Source organism: Atractosteus spatula, chromosome 21 (genome assembly GCF_055471065.1).
Source record: "Atractosteus spatula isolate fAtrSpa1 chromosome 21, fAtrSpa1.hap1, whole genome shotgun sequence".
Lineage (NCBI taxonomy): Eukaryota > Metazoa > Chordata > Actinopteri > Semionotiformes > Lepisosteidae > Atractosteus > Atractosteus spatula.
Window position 1 is genome coordinate 6567749 of NC_142726.1, and position 19889 is coordinate 6587637.

At 43.4% G+C, this 19889-nt stretch overlaps 1 protein-coding gene across 1 annotated transcript; it reads left to right on the forward strand.

Moving 5' to 3' along the window:
- Positions 1-32: 32 nt before the first annotated feature.
- LOC148817091 (junctophilin-3-like) lies at positions 33-13404 on the forward strand. Its single transcript, XM_088939155.1, has 4 exons — positions 33-74; positions 1846-1951; positions 2002-2942; positions 11161-13404. Exons 1-4 carry the CDS (start codon positions 33-35, stop codon positions 11239-11241), a joined length of 1170 nt encoding a protein of 389 aa, XP_088795281.1. The 3' UTR covers positions 11242-13404.
- Positions 13405-19889: the final 6485 nt, after the last annotated feature.

The window sequence follows — 19889 nt, forward strand, 5'->3', positions numbered from 1 at the left end:
CGCTGACCTTTCTGAAGAGGACAAAATACAAGATGGACAAGAATTACCGCTCCCTGGCAGCCCCAATCGTGACAGTACGTTTGAGACTGTGGAGAGAAGAGCTGAGAGTTTTGCCATCTGTTTTGTAATTAAGACAAAGGCAGACAGCTATTCATCTCAAGCTTGTTGGAGCTATTCAAGCTTGTGTCTTGCTTGCACTTGAAGAAAAAAGGCAAGAAAATTGGTGAAAAAAATCCAGTTTCCAATCAGACTTTAGCACTAGATCCTTCCCTAAACTGTACGTGGTAATTAATCAGCCTAATATCATTCAAGGAATGGAACAATATCCGCAACAAAGTCCCCAAGAGCCTAATTAAATTCTTGATTTGGCCTACATGCATGGAAGTTTTTTTTTCCATAACAGGTTTGCCATTGAAAAGAGGTTTCTCTCACTGATTTTTCTGTCACACAGTCGTGCTGCGTGGGAGAAAGACAATCCCAAAGATGGTAACCGCAGGGAATAGACCAAGCAAGGGATCAATTACCTAATCTGTCTAGTGTGCCAAAATCGTCACTTGACCAATGATCCACACTGCTGAAATGCAGATAATTATCTGTCTCAGCATTTAAATGAAATCTGGGGAATGCCAGTTTGCAATAATTAGGGGAGATGACACAGTACTGGGATCAGTACCTGTAGTACCTGTTTGGTACCGACATACTACAGTATATCTGCTCCTGGTTTGAGGAAAGCAAAAATCCAGCCACAGTGGCGTCTCACTTTGTGAGCTGCTGGACGTGTGCTTGCTGAACTTAGATGAGATGCAATACTCCTCTTCTCCTGTGCTCAAATCAGAAACCTCTTCATACAAGCAAAAGAAATTCTGTAGAAATGTGATCCTTGTCTGCTTTAGTTTGCCTTACAAACAGTTTTGTTTCCCTTCCAAAGCTCGTCCTCCTGCACAGAGCAGCCAGATGTGCACAGGAACAACATTCAGAAAATGCAAGGGTTCTTCAGTACATGACGGCACATGAGAATTGCATAATGTGACCTCAGGATTTGCCAGTTGACTATGAGGATAGCAATATAGTTAAAAGAGAGCACTTTGTTATTTTGTAGCATTCTGGTCCTCCAATTACTGGTTTATGAAAAAAGTACAAAAGCTTTGTCATCCCTGCTATAAAACTCAACAGGGAAATTCTTTAATTAGGATAGGATTTGCATTTCATATCATTGCTATAAATAGTCATCATTATCATTTCAGAATTCTTGTTTTCAAAGATAACATACAATATAGAACCTTCACTGTATCTGTTGCAATCCTGAAATACTAATTTTCTACAAGCTCCTTGTTGATCACAAAACTAATGATAAACTGTGGGCTGATGTGCGATATATAAAGTTCATCCAAAAATAATTTTGCTGAGGACATATCAGTGACAAATTCAAGCCAACATTTCTACTGCATTCCATTTTGAAAGCCAACAACACGTTGGAATGTGCACAATTGTATTAGACACCCGAAGAATTTAAAAACAATTTTATATTTGCACAATTAGGACGTGTACAGTTCCTTAAGGTAGGCTTTGTTTCATGGGTCTGGAACAATTACCCATGGAGTGTCTATTTTGTTAGCCTTGTAAATGATCCCTAAATGGATAATTCTATATGACGTGAATTAAAGGTGAAGATTAAATTTAAGGGAAGAAAAAATATGCAAAAAGTGTAGTTCTTCCTGACAATGAACAATTCACCTGAAGTGTGTCCTGATTTTGAGATAAGCACATTGCAGCCGTACAGAGTCACTCCTCTGACTTATTGAACGCTCTCTTACTGCTTTGACCCTCTGAAGTCTCTGTGAGAAGACAAGGAGTAACGATTCTGTTTCTTTCACCCCACCCAAGAGGCAGCGGCACAGTGTGAGAATTTTTTGGGAATCTGCAAGCGAAGGCCAGGACGGGCAGAGCGCAGGTTAGCTGGGACGTGGCCTCAGTCTCATGTTCTCCTCTCCCCCCCTCCAGGAGTGGAGTGCCAAAGGCCAAAGCATCAGAACTCCAGCGAGAACGACATCGAGGTCATCTCCACTGGGACCCCCGACAGCCCCGAGCTGTACATGAAGGGCACCACCCCTCCGGATCTCACGCCCGACCTGAGCCCCGTGCCCAGCCGCCCCTCCACGCCCCCCTGCAGCCCCCCCAAACCCACCCACCGCACCAAGAATGCCCGCTTCCTGCGCCAGTCTGCCGTCGACGACGACCGGGGCACCGGAGAGATCCAGGTGCTGCTGGAAGGGCGGGGCGGGGGCGGGGGCGGGGGCGGAGGGGAGTACCTGCGGCCCAACAGCTGGAATGAGGACAAGCGGCCAGCCGAGGGCAGCGGAGGCAGCCGGGGCGGCAGCCGGGGAAGCAGCCGATCCAACACGCCCTCCACGCAGGAGGACACAAGGGCTCGCGGCAGCAACGGCCACAAGCACGCCTCCTCGAACCACAAGCCCCGGGAGCGGTGGGCAGACTGCCCCACCACGGTCTCGTGGACTACCCACCGCTCGCTCAGCGAGAGCCTGGCCAACTCGCGGCTCCTGGAGCAGGACGAGGAGAAGCTGAGCAACTACGAGATGGAGATGAAGCCCCTCAAACGGATGGATTCCTATATGCAAGAGACGCACCCACAAAAACACTACGGCAGCCGCGGGTCCCCCAGCCCTGCCGAGGACTATCACGTGGACGCCCGTGCGCACGGGCACGGGCTCCAGAGACTGAGGCCTAAGTCCCAGACCAAGGAGAACTTCCGCCTCGCCTGCACCGCCTCGCCTGCCGTCCAGAAACTGGACAGCCTGGGGCTGGGGGAGAAGCTAGACTCCCGGCCCCTGTGGCGAGACTTGACCCTTTCCCCCCCACAGAAATCTCTACCCATTGCACTAGAGCACGACGAGGAGAATTTGACCGAACTCAAATCAAACTCGGTAAGTGAGCGCGTGGGCCGGGGGGCGGACTGTGAGGAGAAAGGGGGTCTTGGTGTTCACAGCACCGCAGGGCTCTGGCTCTGGACGCAACTCAATTCGGTCACCGCTGACGAGCCTACAAGCAAAGGTGAAGGTAGTCTCTTATCTCCTGTATCACTCGTTGTTATCTGCATATCAGGCATTATCGAATTGGAGAGGCTTGGGAGCTTAGTTAATAAAAACTGCATCTTTTGGTGTTTGCAGAAATACAACTCTGCAGAAATACAACAGACCATGAATGCCAAAACTATACTCAATGATAAGAGCCTCCACAATGTGAATCGTCTGCACTGATGAGTACAATTAGCACTCAGTATGTCTTACGGGGGGGTGGCACACAAAAGCCATGTAATTCTCACTTCTCATATTTCCACGTTTTTAGTTTTTGCCAGTTCATCCTTTTCCGCAGCCCAGATCTATAATCGGCTGTTAAGGGACCTCATGATACAACTACGGCTGTGTGTACCGGTCACAGTCTCTCCCACTGGTGATGCCTGGAGGGCACTTGAGTGCTTTACAGGCGGGGCTACTCAAGAACCCCTTTCCTGCCTGTATACTAGGTCTAATCAATCTCCAGTTATAAAACAATGCGCTCTTCTGGGATGGAGCAAATGGCTTTGCTTACAATAAATGGGAGGTGGCAAAATAAAAAAAAAACCCTATAAAACCACTGTTACTAAAGTGCTAGTCCAAGGCATGGTGTTGATGGATGGCTCTATCAACAGCAGGTCGATACTGAGGCTCCAGAGGCTGTGCACAGGATGAGAGGCACAGCTGAGCCCATCCTCTGGAATGGCCCCTGGGGATGTGACATCAGAAATGTGCTGGAGATGCAGCACATTGTACATCAGATGAGAACCCCGAGAGAGTCTGCCCCTCGTGTCTCCCAGCACAGCTGGGCAGTATCTGGAAAATGGGAGTCCGTAGGATCAGTGGACACAAAAGTGCACACTTTCTGAAACATAGGTGCGCACACAGACATGTGGCTCACTCTGTAGGTACTAAACGTCGCAATCTAATGGCTGAATTAAATAAAGGAAACATAAAAGAAACATTTACTAAGGTGTTTTTAAGAAAGCGCTATAGTTAAAGATTTCCATTTTCTTTCAATTCAATATATTTCAGTCAAGAGTATTCAAGTACCTGATTATAAATATGTAGGTGAATGAATTCAGGCTTCTGGAATTAGAATCAGGCTCTCAAGGGAGGCCATAAATGACCAAATAATATGATGAAATGAGATCCAGTGTCTGGCGAAGTGATTATCACTGAAACATTCCTCGTTGATATACAGGATACCACTGGCATAGAAGGAGCCCCTCACCTGCTCTTCACATGCTCTGAATGCGTTTTTCATCAGGGGAAGGGTATGAAAGACATCTAAAAAACATTTTCTCACCCCAGTTTTCAGATGGGCACTGTCATTGTGCTTGTGTGTAAAACACACATTTTACAGATACAGCAAACCAAACAACTCCAACCAATCATACGAGCACATTTTTATTATACATTTTCCAAAACCACCCTATGCTGGAATTCGAAACAAACAGACACTACTTTTTTGTGTTTTGGTAGAATTGGTGATCCTTGAATAATAAACTAAACAGAGGCCGCTCCTAAAATGGCTCAGTCCATTTAGACTATATATGGGATTTGGAGGTCTGGACTCTGAAGCTGGGCTATACAGTTATCAGCCTCGCCATCACCCTGCTCCTGGGCTGCAGCTTGAATCTGGAAATGTGCTGCTACAGCTCAGAGGGTAGTTTGGTTGCTGTGAAACAGCCACTCCCTACGGTGGGTGTTCACAATGCATCCTTTGTCCCCCCTGAAGCATGTGCCTCCTGTGGGCAGTTCGGTCCCAGAGAATGAACGTACACTTGTATAAGAGATTACAAGTAAGAGGAAGCTATGTGACACGTCGTGTTCCTTTTGCTTTAGTTTATAAACCCTGCTCTGTCTAGAAAAAAAGGTGGATACATGTGCTATAACTTCATCCCTGCTGTGCTGGGACAAGACGAGGAATGAGTGCGTAAAAAACAGAAAGGTGCCCACGATCAACAGCAAAAGCTCACTCAGCACAGTCCATCCTGAAGAGATATCTGCAGCGTGGTGTCGGTCTGTCTCTGATGGCAGCCTACCTAGTAAGAGTTAAGTGTTTAGCCTGGAAGTGCAGCTCCTAACAAACCCGCTTGCGCCCACACGATCCAGAACACGGCCTACACTCACGAGTGTGCCCACACGTGCACACGCTCTTCTGCTCTCCTCATCGTGAGGACCTTCAGGAAGCCTGTTAGTCCCCAGAGTGTTTGTTACAAGAAGAAGAGACTGGGTTTTGGAGAGTGCCGCCACACAGGGTCTCGCCATTAAGCCAACGAGGGCTTGTTGCAAAAATGCCTAAAGACCTTTAGTTTAAAAGGGCAAGACCTTTAGTAAAAGAACGTGAAAACAGGAACAGTGTCCTTACTCACGCTAGTACTTACAGCCTGCGCATAAATCTGGCCTGCTGGCATGCCGCGGCTTTAGTCAAACGAGATGAAATCTGCGAGAGGAAGATCAAAAAGAGATAAAACTGCACTTCTGCACAAACATCAGTACACAGGAGCTGCAGCTGATTCGAATTTGTAGCTTTCTGATCACCTTTCTGAGAAATCTCGGGGCTGGACGTCCCCAACAGATTTTTCATCACCAAACAGCACATCACAGGGTAGGGCGTCACATTATGTGTCCTCCTGTCTCGAAATGTCTAAAAAACTAACTATGAACATATGGTAATAGGTAGTTTTAGAAGAACGTCTGGCAATAGAATGAGTATCACATATTCATTTGCAGAAAAACAAATTAGGGCACAATGAGATAATGTAGGTAAAATACAAAAGGAACTGGTTTTGATTTTTTTAAATGAGATGACAGAAAAAAACTTTCTAAAATACCGTAACCGTCAACTACATTTCGGAGCAGAAGAATTCTATTATTTACTATCTATTCAGGATAGCTTATACAGTATGACTCTGCCTTGATTGGGGTTCCTGTTAAATGAGATCCCCAGAACCCCACTGGCTTATAGAAGAAGCCACATTTCTAGCATTATTGTACTGTACTTAGAGAGTATTTTTAAAATAAACTAGATCATTATACATGGTTATAATATTTTATGAATAAGTAAAATACTCCATATTAGTCTTTCGTTAAGCTTTGGAAAGGCCTTTACATACCCTATATCAAAACACAGTCAATGTATTAAATGCTCCTCTACATTAAGTCCACTTTTGCCGGTAAGCAGCGTAAAGTTTGTAATACGTGATCTTTCAGGGAGCCCTGCAGGCAAAGCACAAATATCAGATCATTGGCTCAGCCAGCCCTACTGCTCTTCCTGGGATACCTGGGAACCTATTTTCCAGAAACGTGGTCGGAGATTCTGCGCAGCTTTTGTACCCAGACTCTAAATTCTTCATACTGTCATATCTGACTCCCCACTCCAGCAACACGTTTCATTACTTTCAAAGAACCTTTTTTAATTCACATTTGATGATGGCATTTTGCATAAAACAGCTTCCAGGATGGGTTCAGGGATAATCATTTCTGATTTCATTGTTTAAATCTAATTCCTGTCCCTTTTCTAATAAAGGAATCTGTGCTCCTAGCATTATACATAGAGTATAAAATGCAAAAACTATCAGATGAATAAAAATAGCCTGTAATGAACTGATTTATACTCTTGCTTCTGCATATGGAATTTCAATGTCATGAACTTCCCTCACTGGTAGTGAGGTAGTAGGAAGTAGGCTGTGGAGCCAACCTGCCTACTGTAAGATATTCATTCTCTAATGCAGACTCTGTGTATTTCAAATAATAGAATCATTTTATTTCCTCTTGTCTTTTTCATTATAGTAGTAAATTGGTACAAGATAAATACCTACTCATTTTCTTAAAGCAAACCAGTGGGGCAAAGATATTAGTCCTAGTAGATTCAAATCCAAACACAGATCTTGTGTAATAAAGAGCATTATTTATTTGCTGAATTCTAAATGAGCTGGCTGGAGAGCTTTTACAAAGAGGAAGAAAACATTTTGCAGGAGTAAGAAAATAAACAGGAGTAAAACAGCAGTGCAACCCACCTTGTTCATCTGGTTTCTGATATCAAGCCTGAAAATGAGGGATAAGACATCTTTTCATACACAATGTCCTGTAATAAATGCAGTTTTCCATTACCAAGCCAGAGAGTTCATTCCAGGGGTTTACTTGTCCAACATATCTAAACACGGCTTACTGAGTACTGCTGCAGAAACTATTTCAGAAAAAGACAAACCAGTCCTGTTCTACTACTGCAAAACATCAGCTCCACTCAACACTATCAGAAGTGCTTAAAGAAGTCAGTAGTCATTTCTGGATTGCAGACAAAACATATGACTGAGGCCCTACTACCTGGGGTTAACAGCCATGTTAAGAGAGGCTACTTTGCTTCCTTGTAGCTTTATGATTGAATATGCTTCAAAGATCTCACAGAGTTCAGCTCACTGAATGTGTTCTGACCTGTAGACACATCATCCATTGCACTATGCAATGGGATTCTCAAATAAATGTCGTTCAGTTTGGCAATTCACTTTCACTTTTAGTGCAAATGTTTCTGAAATGGGGCTCCTGAGTCTCATCACAAGTTCTCTAGCACACTTTGTGCTCTATCCAGGCTAAGCCCTAGAGTTCAGCTACGATACATTACTACAGACCAGGACTCTGTTTCTTGCCAACTGTGACAGGAATTTACAAGGATTTCTTAGCATGGGTATCCTCTGTTTGTCCAGGAACAGCCACTACTGGGACTCATGAAATTCAATCCAGATTCCAGCAATCAGGCCTGGGCTCTCCTGCAAAGCACCATGGAGATCACAGTGGGAATAAAACAGCAAATGCCTCTGATATGTGTCCTACTTCTCCCTGATGAGGAATGGGACAGAGAGATCTGAATTATTAAAAATGGAAGCAAAGGTTTTCTTGAAAAACAAAATTTGGTAATGATGTCTGGTCAAATACAGTACATGCTCCTCTTCCAAATTAGCTCCACAAAAACGTATCTGAAACAGAAGAAAGGGGTTTTGTTTTGACATTTCCATCAGTGCTGGAAAAATGAAAAGCTGCTGATCCCTCCTGGACACAATGTGATTTTGCGGCATGAACGATGCCCCTGGGGGACTCATTTTCTGAACATTCTTCTCAGGACAAGTCTGTGGAGGTCAGGTCACAGGAGCTGAGCTTAATACCCCATACAAAACCAAGGGGTTCTGAAAGGTGAAAAGCAGCAATATTTCTTTTTAAAGAGTTCTCATTAAAAGGAACTGAGCACTATTAAAAGCACTAGAAAAACAAGCTCCCCAGATACCCATGCTTCATCCCATTACAAGAGAATTAGGTCTTGAGAACAGCTCCTTAGTGGGGATCCAGCTGGGCTCATCACCTCCATAAACAAGGGAAGGAGGTTGTACAATATGAGTCTGACAGTAAGCAGTCACTCATCCAGGGGTCTCTCTGTCTGTCACCCCAACATACTCATTACATACAAAGATAAGCAACATGTTTGGAGGCAAGACATCAAAAGAAGGGCTGTAGAGGCATTCTCCCTCAGTCCGCACCGCACATCGCTGTGATTTCAGCTCCACTATTAGTGGACAATTAGTCATTGTGTACAATCGATAACAATTTGGTTTCTTGCTCTGAACCTCACTGGGTCTGGCTCACCTGTTTGCACAAGCTGTGTGGAATAAAAACACTCCTGACGCGTGGTTAGACAGATTCCCTTGCGCTGGGTCCTTGGCAGGTGTGCGTTACAAGGTGTGGCTGGAGAAAGGGGCCCAGAGCCCGTGGGGTGCGAGGGAGGCCAGCAGCAGGAGGATGATGGGAAAGCAGCCAGTCTAAGCAGACAGGCAGCAGGGAACTGTGGGACAGCCCGACAGAGTGGTCCTCCTGGGTGGGAAACATCCCTTCATCAAACAGCACCGGAAACGTTTCCTTTTGCGTTTCTCCCCAGCAATCAACAGGCAAACCGTGACAACTTAACAGGAGCAAACAGATTTCCTGTCAGAAGGAGCTCGACTGTGAAAAGACTTTCACAACTTCTTGGGCTTGAAGAGAAATTTAACTGCCATCTTTCTGTGTTCCGCTGTTCTGAAATCTCCATGCAGCCCGACCCAATGACCTCTACTGTCCAGCTAGTGCAGTATCCACGCAGCATGTTGAAACAGCATTTACTGTACGGTTATTGCAGCATCCAGAAATAAACCTAGGTGATTATGAACCATTACTGAAAAAATAGTAGGGATTCATCGTCCACCAACTCAATTTTAGAAATAAATAGAATGTTTATTTGAATGTTATTATTATTATTATTATTTGAATGTTAATATAAACTGAAAAAAACAACACAAGAAGGCTGAAAGCTGACATACTGTTCTTTGTTAGAAGGGGTGTGGAATAAGCAATATTTTTTTTCCCCACAGTATGTTTTGTTTAACAATTACACACTGTTTAAATACCAAGGCCATAGCAGAAGCTATTTTCTCCCCCACCACTCCCCCACCCAGCATCTTCACCGCTCCTGAGTTGAGCAGTTGTAGCTCTTGCACAGCCCCTAATGAGAGCGCCTTAGTAACAGGCCACACTCGCCAGATTAGCCGAGCCACTCGCTCGCAATCCTGTCCTGGCATTGGCTAGCGCTGCTCTGTTGCTAGGGAACAGTTTATGCCTCTCCAGCAGAAGCTGTCTGCTGAGGCAAGAGCGCCCCGTGTGAAGAGAATTATTAAAGGCTCAGGCTGCGAATGCAGCAGTGCGGAAGGGTTAAAGCACAGATCCCCGCGTTAGACAAAGTTTGGGAAGGTCTAACCAGTTATCGAATACCCTGCGCATGTCAGGTGCTTGGCAGTGGTCCAGTTGCGAAGATGTACCGTGTTTTGAACTTCTTATCTCATGAATAAATCTTGGTAATAGAAGCAGCAATATGCATAAAATCAGATCTGAAATATATACGCCCTTTATTCTCGATGGCTGTGATTTGTTAGGTGGGGTTTATCACATTTCCATGGAACACAATACATTAGAACTGGGAATTGTTTATTTTCAGCAACAATGCATACAGAAATGCCTTCATGTCCTTAACTGAACTGTTAAGCGATGCAGTCTGAGGTACAGCATAGAAATGAAATGCAGAGACTCGTTTTCCTGTATTTAAAAGCAGGCCGCCTGCTGTGTGTCTCAATACTTATTTAGATTGACTGGGGCTTTTAAAATATTCTTCTCGTGCTGAAGTTTAAATATACATTTGTTCTAAATAAGTCCCTTTCTTAAACATTTTAGAAGGATTCCAAACACCCCACTGGCTACGTACTGGACATACTGTATATTGCCAACATACAGTGTGACAGAACACCACTAATGGAGGTAGCTTGCAGCCTCTGTGTCAGCAGTCTCTCTAGTGAAATACTGTTTTTTTCGGTATTGTTGTGAAGGTGCCAAATCATAAATTGTCCTTGAAGTAATTCTACGTTTAGGTCATTGTTGGGCTGCAATGGACTTTGTTGGGGTTTTTTTTTGTTACTTTTACCCCATAAGTCCAGCTGAGATATTCTAAAGATATACTGAGATATTCTAAAGATATACTGAGATATACTAAAGATATACTGTGCTACCAAAAGCCTTGCCTGTGAAATAAAAACTAAAACAGCACACAAGGGGAATGTCTGAATAAAATTCTGTGCTCCCACACACAAATGTTGCAAAGCAATTAGGGTCCGGTTCAGGCACACACTGGCCTGATACCTGTGCAATGCTGTACAGTACAAGGAAGCTGATTTGACAAATGGCTTAAAAACATGGTTTCTGTCACCACACAAGGACAGGCAGTTGTGCATGGACTGCTGTAAAACTCAGATTCCATTAGTTTCCATCCCAGGTATGCAGTGGCCAACGTTATGTGTGACAGAAGGCCACCTAGTGTTAACCAGGGGTGTGCAGGCCCTCTCTAGTTCTGTACAGCTCTCTGTAAAGAGGCAGGTAGGTATAAAGGGCCTACATCAAGAGGCACTGTTTACACAGCCTGACAACCCCCACACTGAGACTGTGTGGGAGGGCGAGTGGGAGGAAGGCAGGATTCCCAATTAATGCTGCTCTCTTCCTTTCTCTCTTCTTTTTGCAGGGCTCAAGCTCTATCCTGGTTGTTATGGTGATCTTGCTGAACATTGGAGTCGCCATTTTGTTTATTCACTTTTTTATTTAATGTAATGCCTATAAATTATGATTATTCTTATTATCTATATTATTAACGGCCCCTGTTTTGACAAAAAAGTAAAAATTCAAATAAAAAAAAAATAAAGTGACAGAAGGAGACGAACTAGCAAACTCCAACTCAACAGAACCTGGGAATGAGATCTGATTTCTACTCTGTTTCTTTTTTTTCCTTCGCTCCTCGCCCAGTTCTTAACGTGATAAGCCGTTTAACAGTTGTTTTCCAATTCCTGTTTTTTAGCCTTTTTATTTTGTTGGTTTGTTTGTTTGTTTCTGGCTTCAGTTTTTTTTTTGTTCCTGAAAGTAACAACGGGAAAAAAAAAACCTGGCTTGTACAACAGTATAGCGTTCTGTGGCATGGCAACGCAACGAAACTCCATCCCTCTTCCACTTGCTGAGACCCAGAGCAGGAGCGTCGTAGGCCACATCCAGAGAGAGGACAGTACAGTGAGGAGGTGGTCTCTGTCCCCTCAGTGTGAGCTTGGAAGAAGCAGCAAGCACCCCCTTCTTTCAGGAGCCACTCCTATAGGTTTTTCTGTCATGGCAGTCATGTTTTGAGTCAGATACCAAACAAACCAGGGCTAAACGCAATGTATGCAATTAGATGACAGAACCAGGGTTACCCTTCTGCCATGAAAGGGCTTAATGATGATCTGCTGTGACGTGTGGATTGTGAAGCGTTTTCTCAACATTACTTCCAATTCAGGTTCTAGCTAGATATTTTTAATTTGGGGGGGGGGGGGGGGGGGGGGCACGATGTAGAAGAATTTTCTGACATAAGGAATTGTTAAAATGAGCCACTTCAGACCAATGTCATGTCATTGACCTGCCTTATTGTGCTTTCTATTGACAGGAAACAGTGCTGCATGTTCCTATGCTTTGAACACAATACGCAGGAGGGCTAGTTTCCACTCTTCTTTCGGTCATCTGTTAAGGAAACATGAAAAGACACCTTTCTTCACCTCACAATGAGAAAACGGCTCACTAAGTCCACATCACAAAACGAGGGAAAGCAAAGTCACAGTGGATGAGACACGCCACAAATCAGAGAAACAGAAGTGGAAAGTAGGAGCTGACACAAACCGAAAATTACGCTTCCCAGAGGAGAGACTGTTAACATTTTAAACAACTGCTTTCAAATTCACAGATTTAAAGGAAAGTTCATTTTTAGCTTTTTGCAAGACGTCTGAAAAGCCATTTGCCTTGTTTTTTTAAAAAGTAACAAAAGTAACAAAATATATTGCATGCTCACGTATGTTTTAGTTTTGTATAAAGACAAAAAAATATATATCTAAAAAAAAATAACTCTTCTAGTTTTGAAAGCAGTTCAGGTTGCAAAGCTGTTTAAGTTCATCCCAAAAGGTTAACCTTTAGATTCGGGCTTAGTCTAGGTGCTGTTATTGGTCATCAGCTACAAGGATTTCTCCCTTTCTGAGGTATTCACACAGCCTGTCTCTTCCATGCAAACCTGTTACTCCCTTGAACGCAAATGAACTTGTCTCTGCTTTCCATTAACTCCCAATTTTTATTTGTCAATTTTTAAACTGGCTTATGAACAAGACTGTCAATGACACTTTTATAGCATGTGTGTAAGGATCTTTTTCATAGCTGACCTAGCCTGTCTGCCTATGCTCTGTACCTAAGCTGTCTCTACTCTGTTTCTCTATCGAAAGAACCACAGCCTGGTAAGCACACAAGGAGACGTGCTGTGCTGTGACAGTGTCACGGAAATGCTGGACGAGTTCCTTTTCATGAGCACAGGCTCACCAGGCGAGAGTTTCTTTGAGTCATTTTGAAGACTGTAGGGCTTGAGTGCTCAAAATTATGAATGAATCTACCTATTTGCTATTTGGCTTACATCTCCCCTGTGTTCCAATGGCATGCCAGTGCATGCAGGTTTTGTTTTGTCGTTTTTTGCCAATCAAACCTGATTTATGTGTAAAAAAAAATTTAATCTGAACTTCTGTTATATGGACATTCCAGCTTTGCCTTTTAAAAGCAACCAATCTGGTGTAGAAAATGGCCTGGAGGGCAATATGTTTGCTTGACTTTTCATTTTTTTAGATCCATTCACTTTAAGAAATGTCAGAAATCTTTCTTTCTCTCTTTATCTTTTTTTAATCAATAAATCTGTGAACCATTTCACTTTCCATGTTTATTGCCTACAATTTTCCTGTGGTTGCACACAGATTGTGAACACGGGGAGATTGAATACTCCTGACTGTCCGTTTGGAGCTTTTTCTCCAGCTCATTTGGAGGGGGTGAGGGGGGTGGTGTTGTATGTAGTGGAGAAGGCACGTTTCTCATCTCAAGCTGCTTTTCCAGCATGGAGGACAGGTGCTTCAGTCTGTGCACAGGAGGGGGGAGAGACTGCCTCTTAGCCTTGCCAGTCAGGGCAGGCTTCTGCCATGACAACGCAGTTCAGGATTCTGTGCTACCACACAGGGGGCGGGGCCAGACGGTGGGCTGTCCCCCACCCCCAGGAACTGTGATGCTCAATGAACACGTTCAGAACCAGCCTGGCTCTCCTGAGCCCCACAGCCCAGAGCGGTGCTTTTTCACTCAGGCAGCTGAAGGCACGACTTGTCATCAGCGAGGCTCTGAAAGATCCCTTTTAGGCCACTAAAAATACTATACAATCCCCACCCCCAAAAAATAAACGCCTGCACACAGTTGGAGATTTCAGTCTTCACTGAGGCAAAACCCTTGTCCAATCGTATTTCCATTGAAACGAAATGAGTAAAACAAATCTAAAGAAATCAAAGAATGCCTTCTACCTTCGCATTCATAAAAGCAAGCAAAACCGATATCGCACTGGGAGGGGCATTTTAAGCAGGCTTCCCTGGTATAAATCAGAATATTGAAGCAGTTCATTTCTCCCCTACTGATAGCCAGAGTGAGTCACAACATGGGGACAGTTGTGTGAACTGTGTGATCACGTCGAATGTGTGAATCAGACATTTTAGTCTAAAATAAGCAGCGGCAGTCTAGAGCACTAGAACAACCTGATTTAGTTTGGGGACTTTTTTTTTTATTTCCTCTCTGCGAACTATAAATCCTTGTTTTTAAACCCAACAGCCTCCTAATGAACCTCGAGTTTTGGAGAAGAGACTCCGGAGGTCTGTGGGGCTGGAAGTCTTGATGAACACAGAAGCAGTGGCAGGCAGTCCCCTGAGTCAATCCTGCATTTCAGTACAGTAGTAAAGGACACTTCCACTAGCGCATTCACACTGTCCACAGTTTTATTTCTGGGCACATCATGTTCTCCCATGTTCAAAGCGTACTCACTGCTGTTGACTCTCCCTCTGGGCCTCGTGCTTCACTGTAGGACTGTTCTGACCTGGTTTCTCACCGGTTCACCACAACCACTCAGCCTCACTACACTTGTCCAGGCTCTAGAGCTCCATCAGTCCAGCAACAATGTATTCGGACCTCAACCCACTTAGAACAAAAGCCTCCTTGAGAGACAATCCTTTTCTTCCTACCATTTGAGTGTACTCAGTCCAGGTCTAACACAGTAAGACAGTGGCTCTATTCTAATGAGGTTATAACTGAAAGAGAATTCTGATTCAGTACAGATTGCCTTGCCTAATGTAATGTAATATTACATTAGTTTACACACCTGCTGTACCAATACGTATAATGACGACCCCAAAGCATTTTATTAATGCATCTTGGAAATAAATAAAAATGGGAAAATTACATAGTTTTCATGTTTCCATGGGCCGGACGGAACAGAATAGGCAGATTAAATAGTATGACGTGTCTTCTGTCATCAGCTCTGGTTAGGCAATAGACAAGACACAACCAGCAAAAATGCCAAATGTTAGCTGCAGTTGATGTACAGATGGGCAAAGCGAGACTACAACAGGACAAAACTGAAAGCCACTCGGGCCTATAGGATTTTATAAGAAACGACGCCCACCACCCTTTGAGTAAAGAAGTGCCTCCTGTTCTCTGTTTTAAATTCACTACTTCATAGCTTACACTTCTTTCCCTGATTCATGTTTCACTTTTGGGTCTAAAGAAAACCATTGGACTCACTATGTCAGTGCCTTTGAGGATTCATCTCCTGATACTGTCACTTTCTACACATCCAGAATATCCACGTGTCCGTGTAATGGGTCAGGCTTTCCTCTGCTTCCTCTGTAAATTTGTATAGCCAGGTTACATGCTCATGGAAAACTACAACATCTGTGATCCAATCCTCTGTACTAGAGCCTAGTTCTCAATTTTGTCAGCTTGAAGGACGCCTGGCTCATGCACGTCCACCACGTCTGTTCACAGCATGGTTCCACTAACAGAAACCCACTGCCGACAAGCTCTGCAGGCTGCGTAGAACTCAGACAGCAGCTCTGAAAGTTTACCAAACTCACCTGACCAGTAGTCAGGTGGTTCTTACTGAGTTTACAAAGCTGGGTGAGACCACCTGATTACTTGCTTTTCTCTTTGAGAAAAGTCCTAGAAATAAGAAAGACGTGCTCAAAACTGGCCAGACCTAGCAGGCTGGGAAAGAAAACAGACTACTGGCCACCAATTCATCCTCGGAAATCTAATTTAGATTGACATATGTGCAACACACACCTTGACCACGCTGTATACGATAAGGAAAAAGAGAGCACCCAGCTCTGCTCTGAGTGAGACTGGGATGAAGAGACGAATGAGGAAAAGTGGTATCATTTGTGTAGGATGTAAGCATACATTGGCTTCCTGTATCTGAAAGGTATTTGTCGGTTTGTTAAAAACATCTCATCAAGTAGCACTTAAGATACTCTAAGGCATTTTTTAAATTAATAGACAGCATACCATTTGTAGCCATTTTTGTCATTCAGTTGTGATTTTGTCATCAGAATCTCATCCAAATATCCATTAATATGTCGCACACTTTTCCTTTTGTTTCAGAGATTTTGTTTTCTTTATTGAACACCAGGGACTAGGAGGCCTCCTAGTGTATCAGGAGATACACTGATTGTGGTGTGTAACTGTGTGCGTCAGCTCCCATCAATAAAGCCTTTAACGTGTACAGGAAAAAGCGATCAGATTCCTGCTGGAATAAAGGCCACAGCAACCTAGACCTGTTGTTGGGAAAGTGGGAGCTGTTCAATAGCTGGAAATTATCTGTCAGCTGAAGCCACTGCAGGCCCAAGGGCTCCCATGTGACAGAGCAGAGCCACAAGGGCAGAGGAGGGCTCAGTATTGAGGCGAACTTGGTATTCACGCAGGTGGGCCTGATCAGCTGCTACGTCCATTATCGACAAACACAGCCAGCTGTCTCTGTCTTCTTTTTTCATTTTACACAATCCCATCTCACAGCACACCATCTCCTGGTGAGTCATTTTCCCAAAAGGGTACAGAAACAGCACAGCAGAGAAGCTAAAAGTAACAGAGAATTCAGGGTGGAATAAGATTTCAAACAAAGTAACCCGAACCAGCAAATCTAGTGAAAGGAACCACACAGAATACTGGAAGCTGTCCTTAATAGTTTACATCCCATTTTGAGGGTTGTGCTTTGGTTTAATAGGGAGTTTATGGACCTTATATTTTATGATAAATCACTTCACGTGTACAGACCATGCCTGGAAGTGCTTGGTTACAGTACATTTACAAGGTAGAGTTCACTTCTGTCTTAAATGTAAATACAGTGAATCAGTAAGTAATGTGTGTTCTCTTGCGAATAGCCTACAAAAAAAGAAAATCAGGACACTGGGTGCCAGACAAGGCAACAAATAATTCTGAGACCATTTTTTATGTGACCATTATGGGGTCACACTGTGACCATTTTTTTCCTGAAGCCAAAGCAATACATTTTATACGTGTTGAATCTCTGAGGATTTCGGCATTAGAAACCCACAGACCAGACTCTCAAAACACCTTTCCCAGTCCTTTTAATTAGTGCAGTGCTACGACTTGACCACGATGGCTGAAAATGGCGCTATCTCTTTTGTGTGTGTCTTGGAGAAAAGAAGGACACACAAGGAGCTGTATGAAATAATAAGGAATCACAAGCAGGGAGAGGAAGTCTAGCACCAGGCTGGCTGTGGACAAGCCCAGAACAATACAGAACAATTCGTGTGTACAAACCTAAAGGTCACCAAATGTATTTTGTTTTGGTTTTGATCACATGATATGATATTGCAGGTTGCTCTTATGAAGGACTCATAAATAAGTGATGCCTCCTGGGTCTACAAATGTCTCCTAGCTGCATTTTACCTAATTGTACTGTAGTTCTGAGACAGGAGGACGTGCATATTTAAAAACCACGATTACTACCCAGATATCTGTAAATACTGAACAAGAGTAGAGTATGGAAATAGACCTATTATGACTATTTAAATATTTCAACTGTTCCGTAACCTTTTTAGCTTCAATACAAGAAGATACTGTCTTGAACCACACATCTGGACTGAGTGAGACAGTTCCTCGGACCTGGAAACACATTTACACACATTTACAAGCCAGGACTGGAGTGAAATGTCAACAACTGATCTGCCCTGTTCTGCTCACCTTGTCTACCTGAATATCAACTGGGCCCAGAAGTATCCATCAAGGTTATCAATAATGGAAACAAACATCTCTACAAATCGTCCACAGTCCCTCCGGAGGTCTGTACAAAGTGAAGGTTTATTCCAAAGCTTGTTTATTTCAGTCAAGGTCTGGTCTTCCTAAATAAGAAAACTCATAAAGTTTATATTAACTAGACTGGAACTACAAAACGCTTCCTTAAAAACATCACAAGAGTCTTGTTTGTATAAATTATAAGAAGCCTTAGGACTTTGTAGAAAGAGATAATCAAAACTATATTTGATATGAGTATCCCTTGTGACCAAACGTCCACTCTCTGAAGACATTCTGAAAACCCAAGAGAGAACACTCACCACAGGAACAGATCTACATCCTTTTCTAGTCGCAGTCTTAAAGGTCATCCTTAAAATTCACTGCAAACCTATCAATTCTCTAACCTTTTCATCCAGTTCAGATCACAGGGGAGCAAGATACAACCAGGACAGAATGTCTGTGCATCGCAGGACACACACAGACACCAACACGAACATGTGCACACTCACACCAGTGTCAACCTACCAGCATGTCTTTTTTACTGTGGGAGAAAACTGGAACACCGAAAGGAAACCTGCACGAACATCGGGAGCACATACAAACTCCAAGCTGATCCGGCACTGAATGCAGGGCCCAAGCGCTGTGAGGCAGTGGTATTAACCACCGCGCTAGCATGCCACACCACAGTAAGGCATACTGTGAAAATTACTGCATACTGCAACAAATCACATACAGCGCTGTTCCTCAAACTACTATAACATATACAGCCCTTGTGAAACCTGCTGAAAGAGAGTTATGAGTCTACACAGTCTGTTCCAACATGCATTGATTCCTTTTTTTGGCATGGAGACAAAAAAAACTGTCAATACTGTTACGCTGATTTTTATGTCTGTTAAAAAATGGGAATGTTTATATTTGACTTTTCTGGCCTTTTTTTTTTGCTTTAGATTTGTACTTCAGAAAAAAGGCTCAAATGGCACCTCTGCTTTGACCACTACTTCTTTTCCGAGACATAACTTGAAAAAGTAAAGAAGTGTGTATAAAATCTTTGTCGGGTTTTAATTTATTAATTCTCCCTTGGTTTAAAGAAAGGCATCTCACTGGACTGAAAAAAAGAAGTGAGACACTATAAAATGCATTTCCCCTCCCCTTGTAAGTGATGTAAAACTCCTTCATATGTCCACTTCTCTCTCACTTAAATACTATGGCTGCCGGCAAACTGATTTTTTTTCGAAGTCACAGATATGTCACACCCCATGTACACAGATTATACTGAAAGGGTTTAAAACATTGAAGGTAGGATCGTGCATACTTCCTGAGCACAGCTGCAACGAACTGAGAAATCACAGAGTCCAGAAAAGTCAAAGTGCCTTGAGGTGTCATTTCCTGCAGTCGACAAAGGTTATGCAAGAGGACGATGTCACTTCCTCTCGGATGACAACAAAGCACCCAAGGGGAGATGTCTGACAATGGAATGTCCACTTTTTACTGTAAAAAAGACAGCTGTCAGGATCTTGTAAGGAAGAGCTATATAAGTTATATTTTATATACTGCACTTACTGTATTTATCTCAGAATCCTGCTACCTGCTCTTTAACATGGTTTTGTCTGAGGAATCTAGGCTGCCCTTCACACTCTGCACTCCACATTATTCAAGCACAGCTACTTCAAACATCCGCCTCAAAGCTGGTGACTTTTCCCCTCCTGTCTCTGCACAGCACAGATGGGCCCATGCTTCCTGAAAGTATCTTGGTCGGTATACTTGAGCTGAATTCTCTTTAGTCCATAATGCAAGGTTGTGCAAGCAAACCACAGAAAGCAGTCTGTAGTACTTCTAAAGTCCATAGGAGGATCATTTTTGATGTTAAGCTTTCTCTCCGGCACAAAAATGACCCACAACTAAGAGACGTGTGGAGCCATCAAGTCAAAGTGATTTGAGGTCCTTCATGCGTCTCCAGTACATCACACAACACAACATCACAGACGTTTCATAATGAGAAGAGCAGGCAGTTTGACTGCTTGTCAGTAGGCGTTTCATTGAGGGGCTTTTGTCTGTTCTGTTCTAAGGGATCAATCATCAGGCAAA

Bases quoted from the DNA above. Each gene is read 5' to 3' on its own strand.
- LOC148817091 (XM_088939155.1), top strand. From the start codon at position 33: ATGGACAAGAATTACCGCTCCCTGGCAGCCCCAATCGTGACA. The intron at 1,952-2,001 runs GTTAGCTGGGAC...CCCCCCCTCCAG, and splicing joins CCAGGACGGGCAGAGCGCAG to GAGTGGAGTGCCAAAGGCCA. The intron at 2,943-11,160 runs GTAAGTGAGCGC...TTCTTTTTGCAG, and splicing joins CCGAACTCAAATCAAACTCG to GGCTCAAGCTCTATCCTGGT.